This window comes from Nipponia nippon, unplaced genomic scaffold (genome assembly GCF_047370975.1).
Source record: "Nipponia nippon isolate SJK-2023a ecotype South Korea unplaced genomic scaffold, ASM4737097v1 scaffold_11, whole genome shotgun sequence".
Lineage (NCBI taxonomy): Eukaryota > Metazoa > Chordata > Aves > Pelecaniformes > Threskiornithidae > Nipponia > Nipponia nippon.
In genome coordinates this window covers 3,512,061-3,526,500 of record NW_028262302.1, presented here as the reverse complement: position 1 = coordinate 3,526,500, position 14,440 = coordinate 3,512,061, and the positions used below count along the sequence as shown (strand labels likewise).

The following is a 14,440-nucleotide window of genomic DNA, read 5'->3' as shown; positions in this document are numbered from 1 at the left end:
ATTTCAACTTCTGTAAATACATTTATAAACAGAAATGTATGTTTTTCTTCCAATACCACTGCGCACACAGACTACAAGCCTCAAAAGCACAACAAAAATGAGGGGAGGAATTCATTATCAGTATTTACAGATTTACTATGTTAAATACAATAACATAGAAATAAACATTACAATTGAAGACAAAACAAAGAAAACATAGCTGAACAAGCATGTCCTTTGATAAGAGAAACGAGAGTAATTAAAATGAGCATTTTGAAATCATTGTAATGTCTATAACAGATCTAAGGGTATGACAAGTTTCAGGTCACAGGAAGGTTAGATCACTTGAGCATTTTTTCTCAAGCCTAAATAGGAAATACGTTGGCAACCAGAAATAAAAATCATGGTATTGCTCAAATTCTTCAACAATCCAAAATGTCTACTTGATCTAAATGCCAAAAACCAAAGTAATAAAACATACAAAGGAGATACATGAGCAAATCCATAGAGGACTTTTAAATACAAGAAAGGCTATTACGTTCATGCCAACACATGGAATTGAAATAAAAAAGAAAAAAAAAAAAAGAAAGAAAAAAACCCTACCAAAACCTATTAAAATTATTGTAGAAAAGGCTGCTTGCTTGTCACTTCTTCTGAACAATAAAGTTTATGCTCACTCATCAGAAATGGCGGAGAGACACTACAGTCAAATTACAAAGTGCAACACTACAGTATTCAACATGTATTGTTTCCAGAAGCATTAACAATAGTTTAAGCTTTGTACAACAGAAAAAGTAGTGCTTCCCCTCTCTGTATTAAATGGCAATATACTCAAGTACAAGGAAAGAGCAAATTCTAATTAACAGAATATTATACTGCACTTAACTATTATGTAACTATCCTTGTTATCAAACAGGGTGTTTTTCAGCACCATAAGAGCAGCTTTTAGAGAAGTGAAAACATTCACTTTTTAACAGTTTCATAAAATACAAAGTGATGGGGGTTGCTTTGTTTTCAGCAAGGTTTCTTGGTATCAGAAGAAAAACACAGGAATGAGCATCAGAGTGTGAGAAATAAAATTCAGCTGTCAAATTGAAATCCAGCCAATTTTTTTTAAGGCGCCTTGTTGGAGCACTCTTAAATCTGTTTGTTGCTATGCCTGAAGGGTTTGAATATTTCCCCCACAGTTTCAAAGCTTGGAAATCCCCTTCAACCCTTATAAGCAGGAAGGCTTTTCTCAGTATTGTGTATGGTATCACTATGTACTCTGGACTGCATACAATTTGTTTGCCCTCTGTTACACGCTTCGAGAGTTAACAGCTAATCCAGGAGTCACAAACTCCTGTGGCTGTAGCCTTCAGAGATGGTCACAAACAGGAAGGTACTCGCAGGCACGCTGACAGCCTGGCTGAGATGTGCTCTGTGTTGCCTGTTCGTCGTCCTCGGTCACTGGCAGGCAGTATTCTCACGGGACTTGCTCCTGCCCGCCTACATCAGACAGCAGAGGGTCAGTCACAAGGCCAGTGCAAAACCTGGACCGCAGCAATCCAGGCAGCATGCTTCTGAAACATCCTTCCTGAGCACACTTAACGGGGAGGGAGGAACAAGCAGTTTGTACTGCTCTCCTCAGTGGAAAAATGCCCTCATCTTTGCAAGGCTGCCATCATAAGTACAAGAGTATAGAAATGGACCAGACCAAGCTTTCTTTTAAAACAAACAAACAAACAAAAAAACCTTGCAAAGGCAGAAATATTTTGAATTCACGGTGCTTTCAAAATTAAAAACACTATTTTGGAACCTTTTCATCTTAGGGCAAACCACCTAACAGAGTGCTAAACCAGGAAAAGATTGACTTGAATGCTTAAATACAATGTAACGGGCATTATAGAAAGACAATGGAATAACACAAAAGCAATGCATCATGAACTTCATAGAAAAGACAGCATCCCAAGTAAGTGAGGCAGTCTAGCACTTAATTACAGACAGTCCGTAATATCCCTGTGGAAAAATGCGACATGAGTATCAGGCAGACGGACAGACCTCCATGCTGTTTTCTCTGCTGTGCTGGTACAAATGTTTGAAGCAAATCTGAACAAGGAACTGATCTAGCTGAAAAAACACCCACAAGAAAACAAAACATTATTTTGTCACTTAGGTTTGTACCCTGCTTACCGGGGGGCTGTGCTTGCTTGTTTCCTGGCACGCTTGCAGGGGCCAAAGTGGGCAGGAATGAACAGCTGGCAGGGTGGTAAGGCTAGTTACGCTGTTTAAAAAATCACACTGCCACCAAATGCTTAAGCTAACTAATATTTGCAATCTCAAGAGAAACAGCAACTGTTCTGGGGGACTGAATGGCACCACATACTCTACTGCTATTTTTATATTTCTAGAAACAATCCAGAGAATTAGAATTATAAACCTATGCACCCAGCAACTGTACGCTGTACTCTGATTGAACCGATCACTAAAAATTGTGCAAACCCTCTGGAATAGTATGATCTGGTACAGTTTAATGTGCACACCTTTTGCAAAAGAGTATCTCTAAAAATTCTTTCCTTGTGTCAATGAAAAAGTAAGTAAAATAGAACCAGACGGCATTAATTAGATTTTCAAAAAACCTGACACAAGACTTCATAACAAGCTACTAAAACACTGAAGTAGTTATAGCATTAAAAAAAAGGCAGAAACAAAGGGTCATGCTAAAAGATCAGCAGCATCTTTCAAAGTTCTGTACTAATTCCCATATATATGAAATATTTTACAGATATTTAGGAAAGGGGATGGCACAGAAGAAGCCAAACCAATGACAAATACAAAAAACAAATTAAATTTAGCATCAGAAAGATGAAACAATGCATAATATAGGAAGAAAGTGCACTTACAGTTCCTCCAGAAATCTGTAAAATGTACGAACTTAAATGGTCATCATAGTGTAATGAAAACATCTGCTCAAATTGCTGATGTTCTAAAACAAATCTAATTGAATCCTAAGAGATAAGGCATTGGACAGATGACATGAAATTATTATAATTTGTTAAGCTATTCTAATTATCATAAATTATAATGAAGCCCTATATTAGACAATTCCACATAAGCCTCAGCAGCATCAGAAGAATCTGTCTTTGACCACAGCTGGAGACTGGCTCCTCAACTTAGAAGGACCTTTGGTAATGGACCAAAGGACCAAATAGTGAAGGACCATTCGATAATGCTCAACTTCCAAGAGGCAACATTTCAAAGTGTCTTAAATCAACACGTGCTCACACTAATTTTACTTTAGAATTATTATCACAGAACTTAGCAATATTCAGAGACAGGGAACACTTAAAAAAAGGATGGTAATGTATGCAGTCTGCATTATGTAAACATGTCTCAAGATCCTACTTAGTGGAATGCATGAGCTGTGATCAGCTAATGAACAGGAAAAAAGAAATACTTTATCAAGGTATGCCGTTCTTCAACCTTGGTGAAATTCTTCAATTTCTTCTATTTTTCTCTATTTCTTCTTATACGTTCTAGCTAATGTAAGAAAGATACAGATCTGAGAAAAATCACTGCATCAGCAAACCACGTTTGTATTTTGCTTAGCAAGATCTTCAGATGGTATACAGTGGAAACAAGTTAAGGTGAGCAACTATATTTTAACCAAGCAACTGGTGTTTAAAAAGAAATAAGATCAGAATCAGATTCTTCTTACTTGATTCAAGCACTAACTAGAATATGAAGAACGTATCATATTAGGAGAATTTCGAAATACAGAGGTGATAAAGTAGTAGTTTGAAAAGACTGTTGAGGACAATGAAACAGGTTTAGACGGTGGACTGGAAGAAAGGAGCATTCTTGCGTCGCAGGGTGGCCTAATTTTGCTGCATAACCATTTGATGGCAAAGGAGACCAAGTGACCTGAACAAAATCCCAACTCATTCCTTGCTATATGAATTGAAAAAAGGAGGACTGTGAACCACCCCAGAAGATCTGACCCACCCTCAAGAAAGATTCTCTAACACTGAGGTAATCGAGGGAAAGAAATATGCCCTGAATTTATAATGTTTTCATCTAGATCCATTTCTTGCTGCTAAGGAAGCAGCTAAGTCTTTTATCCTCCTGCCAAAAGCCTCTGTGCTGTTTGCTTCCATTATCAGGAGCCTCTGGGGTAAGGGAAGATGCAAGAGAAACCTTAGAAGAATTCCAACTGCCTTTGCCTCTCACCACCCATTTCCCATTCGGTCTCCCCTCTTCCCCTCCTTTTCCTTCCTCCCAGAAGTTGCCTCCCCTCTAGCAGATCATATCACAAGAAGGTTGTAACATCCACCCTGAATTAAATGGAGGCAGGAGGACAGAAAGTAAGCAGGATAAAGGCTGCAGCTTGGGCTGCAGTGCTCTCAGACTCTGAGGACTCAACTACTGCAATTGTCTCAACACCTGCCATAAACCATTACCTGCCTTTCTTCTGTGCTTACTAGACCTACAGGACTGAGCAGTGGATCAAGCTCTGAGGGTAGTGTCCTCTCTAACCCCCAAACTAACTCCATTTCTAGCCAAAACACTGCAACTGAAACAAACCCACAGCTAATCTTGAGCCCCACTCAGACAAGCTCTCCTCTATCCTTGTGGATGTTACAAGATCTAGCAGCAAACTTGGCTCTTAAGGCAATGCAGGATTCTGCCCTACTGAATACTAACCCTATCCTGACTGAGTCCAGTGGCCCATATTTAGCAGAGATTTGGGGAGGGGGAGAGCTGTTCAACCCTATCTGCAAATGTTGTCTCATCTTTGTAGGTTTCCCTAGACCTATGACCGCACATCTTCATGATCCAGGAATCTTCAAGCTTGATATCAGTGTATTTAATTCTAATTGCAATACTAACCTTATCCTCATCTACAAGTTAATGACCATATCCTTCCCATAACTAAAAATTAGCCACAAGGCAACAACGGACTTAGTCATCAATCTGCTATTCTGCAAAATCTGTAGAATTAAACTGTTAAGCACTGGCCCTCCAATAATCAACAGCTATAAGCAAGTTTTTTATCAGTCTTGTTGCAGACTAGATAACACATTTGTCCTTACTGATGCCACCTCTAATTTAATGCTCTGGCCTAACCACAGCCATATTAAGCAAGTGCTTCAAGTACTTCAACTCCCGAACATCAACTCTTACCCTAGTCTTATCCGTAGCCCAACACCAACACATACCCAAAAGTCTACCAATAAGGCCTTTATCTCCACTGGCATTAGTTCTCACTCAATCCTAATGAACTTGTAAGACTCCAACAATAACTCAAGTTCTCCAGCACCTGCTGTCCAAAACACTAATCCCCAAACACCACTCTTTCAGGACTTTCTAGATTCAGCAATAACAGGTTCTTCCATCCTTGGCATCCCGAAACCCCAGCCTACCTACCAGCCAGTAACTCATACTCATCCAAAAATCAGTTGTAACTTGCTCATCTAAGCCAACCTCAGCATTCATCCTATACTTGGGCCTCCTAGAGGAGAAGGAAGGAAGGAAGGGGGGGAAAAAAAAAAAAAAAAGGAAAACAAGAAGGAAAAAAAAAAGGCTCAGAAATCTCTGCCATCTTGAAGCCTAGGCTTAGCCCTAACCCTAACCCTAACTACAGATTACCGTCCCTGTATCCCTCTCCAGAAGTAACAGAAAGCTTTCAACTCATGCTGGCACCAGCAGGATTTTCATCCTGTCAGCATGGTTCTTGCAGAAGAATGAAAATGAATCTTGCAGAACTCTGAATCCAAGTGCTGTCATTTTAAACTGAACCCTGGGAAAGTGACCCACCCTGCCACAGAACTGACAAGAGGAGTTTCCCATCTAAGAAGAAACCACAGGAACTGTTACTGTCCAAAACAGTCCCCATCCCAGTGCAAAGGGCTTTGCAGCATTCAGCAACATGCCAAATTTTTGCACTCCTACTGTAAAGCACAAACACTTAACTGGGAATCTGATCCCTTTGCTGCAATGTGGTCCATATCTGGGAGGGATGGGGGCACATGCACCCATGGCAGAAATTCTACCCAGCCTTCTCCCTCCTTCCATGTTTCCTCCCCTCAGAAAGTTCTTTGCTCCCTGTCAGTGACAGGGAGGAGGTAACATATATGAGAATAGAGGTGGAGAAGGTAAATGGCACACATAGCCTAGGCTGTGGCACACACTGTGCACACAGCATTAGCTGTTTGCTGGGAAGGGGTTTTCTCCTCTTCAGCCCCTGATCTTCTCAGGAGACACAGGACTAACTGAATTAACTAGCCTTCTCTTTCTCCCCAAGCTCAGGCAAAGAAGCCATGACATCCAGGTGCAAGATGGACAGCCATAATCACCCAGGCATCTCAGGGCAGGCAAGGGTAGCTTACCTTGGAAACAGCTCAAGCGCAGGCAACTTAGCTGATTTTGACCACAAGTTGAGAGTCAACAAAGCAGGTAGAAGAATGAGAAGATCACACTGGAAGTTGGGAGTGAAGGCTCTGCCAGATGGCGTTAGGGCAGACTGTGTCAGACACAGTTTTCTTAGAGTTTGGAATACATAGGGTTTTTGGAAGTAATAAACTACTCTATCCAGAACAGGACTGACATACCACACAGGGCTTTGGGGCAAATCATGGAATTGGGAAACATGCACATGTGGAAGGAGGACCAAAGCATTATAGAAAAGAAAAGGCATCAATCTAAAACTAAGAGATAGAGCTTTATTTTCAAGTCTCCTTGGAAACAGCACAACCTCATTCAGTTGCAAAAATAACACTGAGATGAATGGGGTCACTTCCTCTTCCCCCGCCAGTCTCTTATATTCTAGAGGAGCATGTAAAACCCCTTTACACACTTAGCTCAGATCTAGTGTAGGTACTTTACATGCCCACAAACCCATCTCTTCCTGCCTTCTTGACAGCACATACACATCTCCCATGTGCTTCCTTTCCCCTGCACAGCAGTCCTTTCAGGCTGATCAGGGGTATGAAGTAGCCATGAAGGGAATGAAATTACTGCATTTGCATATTTGAGAGAAACACCTGGGAGCAGCTGCAACATGAAAGTCATCACAGCAAAAGTTGATTCTGCCTCTCAGTATGCCAGTTATATCGTCTCAGGCTCAATGGCATAGCTCCCAAATAAATGCAGCCGGAGCAAACAGGCATCTGACTGAAAACATCATATAGACATTGGTACAAAAGGTGACAGTCTTGTTACAATTGTTTTCTTTCTATGGCAGCCTGCAAGGTTGCAGCTCGCTATATTAGATCATCAAATGACATCCTAATACACCTTTCAGTAGTTGTGCATAAAGATCTGAATCGATGTCTATTTTTAATGTGTAACCGGTTATTTCCTTATCACAGATAATCAGTTTTATAGTTCATACAAGTCAGTTTTTCAACATATTTGTAAATAGGTTTGTACATGAGAATGGTAGTGAACACTAAGTTGTTTGAATTTCTTTCCTAAAACTAATTACAAATTTTTTTTTTTTTAATCACAGCACAACAGACTGCTTTTGGGGGATCCTCAACACACCAAATCTTTGGTCCTAATTTTCTACTCTGATCACATTTATTCTTAAGTGAGAGAAATAAAATCAAATAAAGCAATGATGCTGCTGCAAAAATAAGACAAAAGACTATTTCTCAGTGAAAAAAAAAAAAGATTCCAAATGCATTACATATTCAATTTGAAACATTGTTGGGAAAAAAAAAAGTTTAGAGCTCAAAGCAACTCAAACTCTTTCCCTGAATAATCATTTCATTGTAAGAAACACAGATGCACTAAAGAAAACTCAAGAAAACTAGTTAGGAGAAAAGAAGGAATAGAAAGCTAAAATGTTTTCTATTTGAATTGCGGCTACTACAAAAAAGTGACTGACTGGAAAATGGAAACCCCCCTCTCAGATACACTTGCTTACATCCTATTTTCAGCCTCTTCACCTAGTTTCCCCTCTGGAAAACCCTGGCTGCAGGAGAAGCCACACAGTCTGGCACACCTAAAATGGGCAGCATATTTTCATCACCACACGTCTGCTTTCACAGCACAAAGGCAACTAAAAAGTCCCAAATTTACTTCTGGAAACCTCTGACACATCATGACACTGTTCTGCCTCTACCCCCACATCCATGCTCAAAATTCACTGAGGGAGCAGACTTTAAGCTGTACCGCCAACAGTAAACACACCAAGTTCATCTTCATTCAGCCTCCTGGTGACTGCCTACCAATAGGGAACTGGAACAAGGTCAGCTTGGAACTATCAAGTGGGTGGCCCCAGAGTGGTAAATGACGGAATTTCAGCTATCGCACAGACTAACAAAATCTACTGACATCAAAACTTAAAATAGCGTATTGAGTCTTTGTTTCATTAGATTGCATTCATTTGATCAATCAGGTTCTCAAGCAGTGGGAACATCATTTCCACTACTGCTCAGCTGGGGCCTGAATGCCCTGTTACCCAGAACTCCCTTCCTAAATCTCTGCGCCTTCAACTGGTGCTGCTAATCTAGCCCAGTGTACTTGACAAATTTGAAATTTTCAAGCCAGCAGTCACCACAGGGAACAGAAATGAAACTTCACAGACTAGACAGTTAACTGGTTAAGAAATTAAAAGTTTTGTTGTTGTTGCTTTCTTTAATAAACCAACCTCAACCATAATTTTCACAAAGGCTTTTAGAGAACAGATAGAGTTAGTTGTGCAGTGTGCAATAGGTCCTTCTGTTTATCTTATGATATTATAGAACACCGGTACCCATTAAATACTTAAAATTATTGCTACATAATTTTACTCCCTTGTACAACCAGATCAGCTAAAACTCCTGAACTGAGGAGAAAATCTGTGCAGAAAGCAGATGTCTGAATAACAGGCTGCACGTACTACAAGCACCCCAATGCTGTTTCAAGTTTCTATAACTGTTAAACATGCACAATGTCTGTGTCTGCAGAAAGCCTCAAGAATTAAACCTGGTGTTCTCTTCCATATTTTCAGAACCAGTGCAGAACTGAGGTGCCAGCTGCAGCAAAATGACATCAATACTTATACAGGTAAAGCAAAACCACCCTAGGATGTGGTGTGGGCTCCATCTAGCGGAGCTCAGCTTCATTCCGTATTGCTATTGCTGAACCACTGATCTCCACACAAAATCAGTAAAAAAATAGAACTGCAATTTATTGTAGTGTCTGGGAATTATGCCCTCTCATACGTTTACAGTGACCTTTGAAAAGCTTGATACTCCTGATGTATACTGTAATTATAAATATGAGAGCGTATCTTTAAAATTGAAGGGTAGTTGGTGGGTTCTGAAAGTTGACTGAACAAAATGATAATTGGTTTTTTATTGTTTCTGGCAAACAGTCACACAACCGAAAAATCAAATATTCAGCATGTAAATGTAAGCTTCAGATATGATACTGAACTTAAGAAACACTAGGACTTCTACTTTTTTGTAAGCTCAAAATACTAGTTGTCTTATTTTTTCTAGTTACTGGGTTTATCCATATTTAAAACTTAGCTCTTGAAGGATTAAAAAAAGATTTCCATACCTTTTACATTTTTTTAATGTAAAAAAAAAAATTACATTTTAATTATTTCAGTATCCATTAACAGCTGACTGAAAATATAAGAACAAAGACAACATGAAAGAGATTTAGACCCATTTTCTAAACAGAACTGAAAAAGATACATAGGATACTTCAGTATCTAATGGCCTATTAATGTTTAAAGCAAAGAAAAAAAGGATTTGTGGTGTTTTCAAAGTACTTGAACATCAATTGTATATCACCCTCCTAGCCAATGAACCTGATAGCATGCAAGACCTACCTGTGGGCTTGTCTTTCTAAAAGTGTCAGTTCCATGTATCACGTCCCTTATTATTCTTTCTCTGAGATTACTGTACTCCTCTTCAGTGAGGTCACTGTCCTCCAACTGATGGTTGCAAACTGGGCACTGTCCGCTGTAATAATAGTGAAACAAGAAAATAAAAGGATAAAGGCTTTAAATAAGAAATACTTTAAATTTTACTAACTTACTGAGTGTCTGTGTATGAGCACAATTCTTTACAAGAACTCCAACACAGTACAATCATCAGAAAATTAGTTGTACTCTTTCTGAGATTCATCCAAAACCTACTAAAGTCACTAGAAATATTTTTATGTGATTTAGTGTGATCAGGATCAAAGATTTAACTCTAGAGACAGTTGAGGATTTAGGACTAAAACTCTGCATGAGAGCATGGAAAAAAAAGAGTATTTAAATATTCAACAGCATTTAATTAGGTCTTGAGAGATCAGAGTTCAATTACCAGCATTACCACAAATTTCCACATGTCTAACATTTGGAAGTTTCCCTACTTCACAGGAAAGTCACCATGGATACATATAGCCCAGATCTCAATGTGGGAAGGTGATGCAGTTGCACTGGCCTGGCCTGAACATATGAAGTACCTGTAGGCGTACTAGTTGAAGCAAGCAGGCGGGCCACAAAGCCTTGGTCTAGCTATAAATCCATTCCAAAGTGTTACAACAAGAAAACGCACCAGTGAAATGCTCCACTGTTGTGCCACTGACTGCTCCTACAAAAAAAGCTAAGCTATCCGTGCCTGGTTTATCAAGGTTTGGAATAACCAAACCTGTCACAGGTGTAGGAATACCCTTGCGCAAAAGGGGGAAAAAAAAAAAAAAGAAAAGGTAACATAAATCTGCTGTACGGTTTTAAAAGCAAATAATGAGCAAGATTGCCTTCTTTGTGCCACTTGTCTTTTGGTATCAGCCTTCCCCATATTTCTAGGCTAAGACTGTTCAAACCTCTCTAAGTTGTCAAAGTGAACAGCCCGACAGCAGAATGTGACTAAAACAGAAATATATTCTTTGCTTTGAAAGCACTCAGCAATACTAAGTCATGCTGGCACTGTGTGTCTGTACAATGCCAAATTCCACCAGAGATTTTCTAATATCAGGCTGACTGCACCCAAACAAAGGCAGCTTTACATTGATATCTCCTGGCGACTAATCACTACTTGTTTCTTTATTGCTAAGAAACTTTCATTCCTGCTCTGATGCACAGTCTAAATATCATCGCATGGATCTAGGAATGTGGACTGCTGCAGATGAAAAAGCTCTGCAGCTACAGTCAACCAGTGCCATGATTTAGTGTTCATTTCCCAGAGCCAGAAACACCACTCCATCATGCACGGCTGTGTCAGGGCCTGTATGATTGCACGCAGCGCCGGGACAGTTTCCTTTGTCATTCACATTGTCCACTTCTCAGTACTCTCAGTTTCCCCGTTGCAGGGCCAGCAGCTGTGGTAACAACTGTGGTTCTGCAAATCCCAAATCATACGTTGTTTTGTCTCTGACAGACAAGAACTCTCCACTGATCTGTTCATGCGTGTTTTTAATACTGAAAGACCAAAGAGACTGAAAATCCTTCATAAAATAAAAGATTACAGAATAGAACAATAGGTGATGCGAAAAAACAGACCTCAAACTCTTTCGTTTCCTCAAGAGCGCTGGCATGTCATAGCAGATCCTGAAAAATTTTCCAGAACAGCACGAGTGAGGCAACGCTACAGAGAACACACAGATCCACGCCAGCCAAGAGGCCCAACTATTTTTCTAACCAACGTAGTGCTGCAAAAATTCCCCAGCCCTGGGAAAGGCCATCAAGATCAAACCACAACCAAGAGAATCAGGTGAACTGCTATGAGTCGGGTTTTTGTTCCTACAGCCTGCTAGCACAGCATACACATAATTCCAAGATGCAAAACAAGACAGGCCTAACTTCCATGACCACCTCTGGATTTATGTATGATCCTCCAGAACCATATCTTGAGAGAAAGAACAAACATCTTTTTTAATATCTAGCCTTTTCTGTTGTTTCATGTCTCACAGTCATGACCTCTGCCCTAACACATGGTCTGAAGGAAATCAAACTGGAACTGTCATCGCTTCCATGTCCCATTTGTTCATTCTTTTCTGTCCTAGTTGTCTCTCCCCTTAGTGCCTATAAACTAAACACATGATCAACACAATGCAGAACTCCATACCCAGGTCAAACACCACAAAAACAGCATGTAAGGCGGGGTAACAGTGGAGGATTGAGACAAAACAGCCTGCATCTCTACGCTTGAATTGTGAACTACATTAACCTTTTTTTTTCCCCTAAAAAACTTATCTGAAAGTTTTGCAGATACACTTTCTAAAGACAAACAAATGAGCTACAAATATACATAAACTTCATGGGTACATTTCTGGACTTTCGTCTCTGATTGTGGGTTAAACCTAGACATTTTTCCAAGCTTAACTCTTTAATAACTACACGAAAAAGGAAAAAGAAACTGTCAGATAGGACATTAACATACACTAAGAAAATTCACAGTCAGTCATATCTGTTCTCAAGCACTTCTGCCAAGAACATTAAATATGAGATCCAGCCTGCATCTTCATCACCAGACTGGACACTCCAGCCACAGTACCAAGGAAATAAGCAGAATCTGGTAGCTTCTCCAGCAGGCAATAAAATGATGCTTAGTCTGAAGGGGTTTTTGGCTCTTCCTGGCTGACGAACAATGCCGCTTGCTCCCACTTAAGCTTCTCTTATATGTAGGATATGTTGATGATGTTTCACATTTTTCTTTTCTATCATGCTCTGTTCAGAAGCCTATATTCACCCAGCTGGGCATAGTTTGAACTGAAGGAGTAACCATTCTTCTCTAAATCCATCCAAATATCTTATTTTCACAAGCACAATCTCAGAACTGAATTGTAGGATGTGAATTTTAAGTGTTAAAATGGAACGAGTTATTCTCCCCTGGCTGTCTCCACAGAGATATCCTAAAGATGCCAAAGCTAAGTCATTGTAATTTTCTAAAACCACGGTAATCAGAAATGTTAAGTTCTCCCAACAACTGATGTCTAATATACATTAATGTGTGTACCGTAAGCCAAGACTGCATTAATTGTAATGCTGACAGTGCATTTACTGAATCAAAAAAAGTTATGCATGGAATCCCAACAATGGACATTCACTACTGCATACAAACAATACCCTCCAGTTGCTTAACCCACTGCGGCCACTGCAGGCTTAGCCTACATATTAATATAAGTAATGAGACTGGCTGCTCATATAGCTGTAAAGTTACCATTAAATACAACTAACTGCATTAAGGAACTTCAGAGTTTGGCGACAGAGAAGAAAGGCCTAACGAACTGTTATGAGACTATTTCAAAATCACTAAGCCTCAAGTTTAAGGACCTGTCCCATAGTTAACTTGGATCCTTCTGCAACTATCATTTTCAGATTACTTGGAAAAAACAACTCCCCATGCCCCAACAAATCAACACACCCCAATCACCTGTCAACAACCAAAGCTCCTGAAGCCAGTTGCTTCTTGTGAATTCTCAATGTGCATTCCCAAAGGGAGCAGAGGCAAAACAGGCACATGAAACACTCAGCATCTTGCAAGACTGGACCCATAGCATAGTCTCACTGCTGCTTTTTCACAACCATACCTTTAAAATTACCTTGCAATTTTTGTAACTTCTCCTTGATCATTTTAGGATTTCATGCCAAGAAATTCCCACACAGAAGGCTTTCACTTCTGCAGGGTATATAGCTGTCCTTACAGCTAATTGACCATTTAACTACTCTTTTGAGGGACTACTTTTTTGAGACAGATTTGGAGTGTCATGGCACCTACGTATCAAGCATGAAGGCAGATATGCTACAGTAGTTTGCACACAGGCTCAAAAAACTTGAGCTGCAGTTTTCTGTAGCTGACCTTGGAAATCCAAGGCCTTTGTAGCTCTTAAAGAAAAATGGCCAGCAAACTTCAAGGTTTGTTTGCTGGGGTTTCAAGCTTCTGACTATCACAGTTCAAAGAAACGCAGAGCTCGGTGCTACAGGAAGAAGAAAATATCCTGGATATGAGCATCTTAGATATAACTGCCAGTATTTATACAAAATCAGAATAATGTATGAATAAGCCTATTAAACTGTCAAACTCAGTTTAGGAAAAAATAGTTCTTCAGGACTTTTTAACTCAAGACTCATGTTTTAAGACATCAGTTATGCTGACTGCAGAGATGAGTCTAGTAACAATTACCACATGAGTTTCGGAGATACCTTAAGGGCTTTTTCCTTTATGATTACGACCAAAAAAAACTCCACCAAAACCCCAACAAAACCAACAAACATTTTTTTTTTTCTTTCTTAAATCCTAAGCATCTTTTCTGTCAGCAGCCATTTAATTTAAACACAACAAAACTCTTATACTCTTTTTCTTTTCTTGAAACCATTTTAATTTTATTCAAATACTTATCCAAGTAGGCTACCTCAAACTTGTTTATTTCAAAATGAAAAGTGTTCATACAGTTATCACAAAGTAACTACAATATAGCACCTTGTCACCACTTTTTTCACAGATTCTTGAATCCATGATAAAATGTAAGGTAATCTAAGTTAGTTTAGCTCTCA

At 39.5% G+C, this 14,440-nt stretch overlaps 1 protein-coding gene across 3 annotated transcripts in view; it reads right to left on the bottom strand.

The window, feature by feature from the left end:
- The window catches only part of PRORP (protein only RNase P catalytic subunit), a 52,740-nt gene that overhangs the window by 33,785 nt on the left and 4,515 nt on the right, over positions 1-14,440 (bottom strand). For all 3 annotated transcript variants that reach the window (XM_087747180.1, XM_087747182.1, XM_087747181.1), the window contains exon 4: positions 9,788-9,920. In XM_087747180.1, the coding sequence (XP_087603306.1) occupies positions 9,788-9,920 (133 nt within the window). The remainder of the gene's footprint in view (positions 1-9,787; positions 9,921-14,440) is intronic.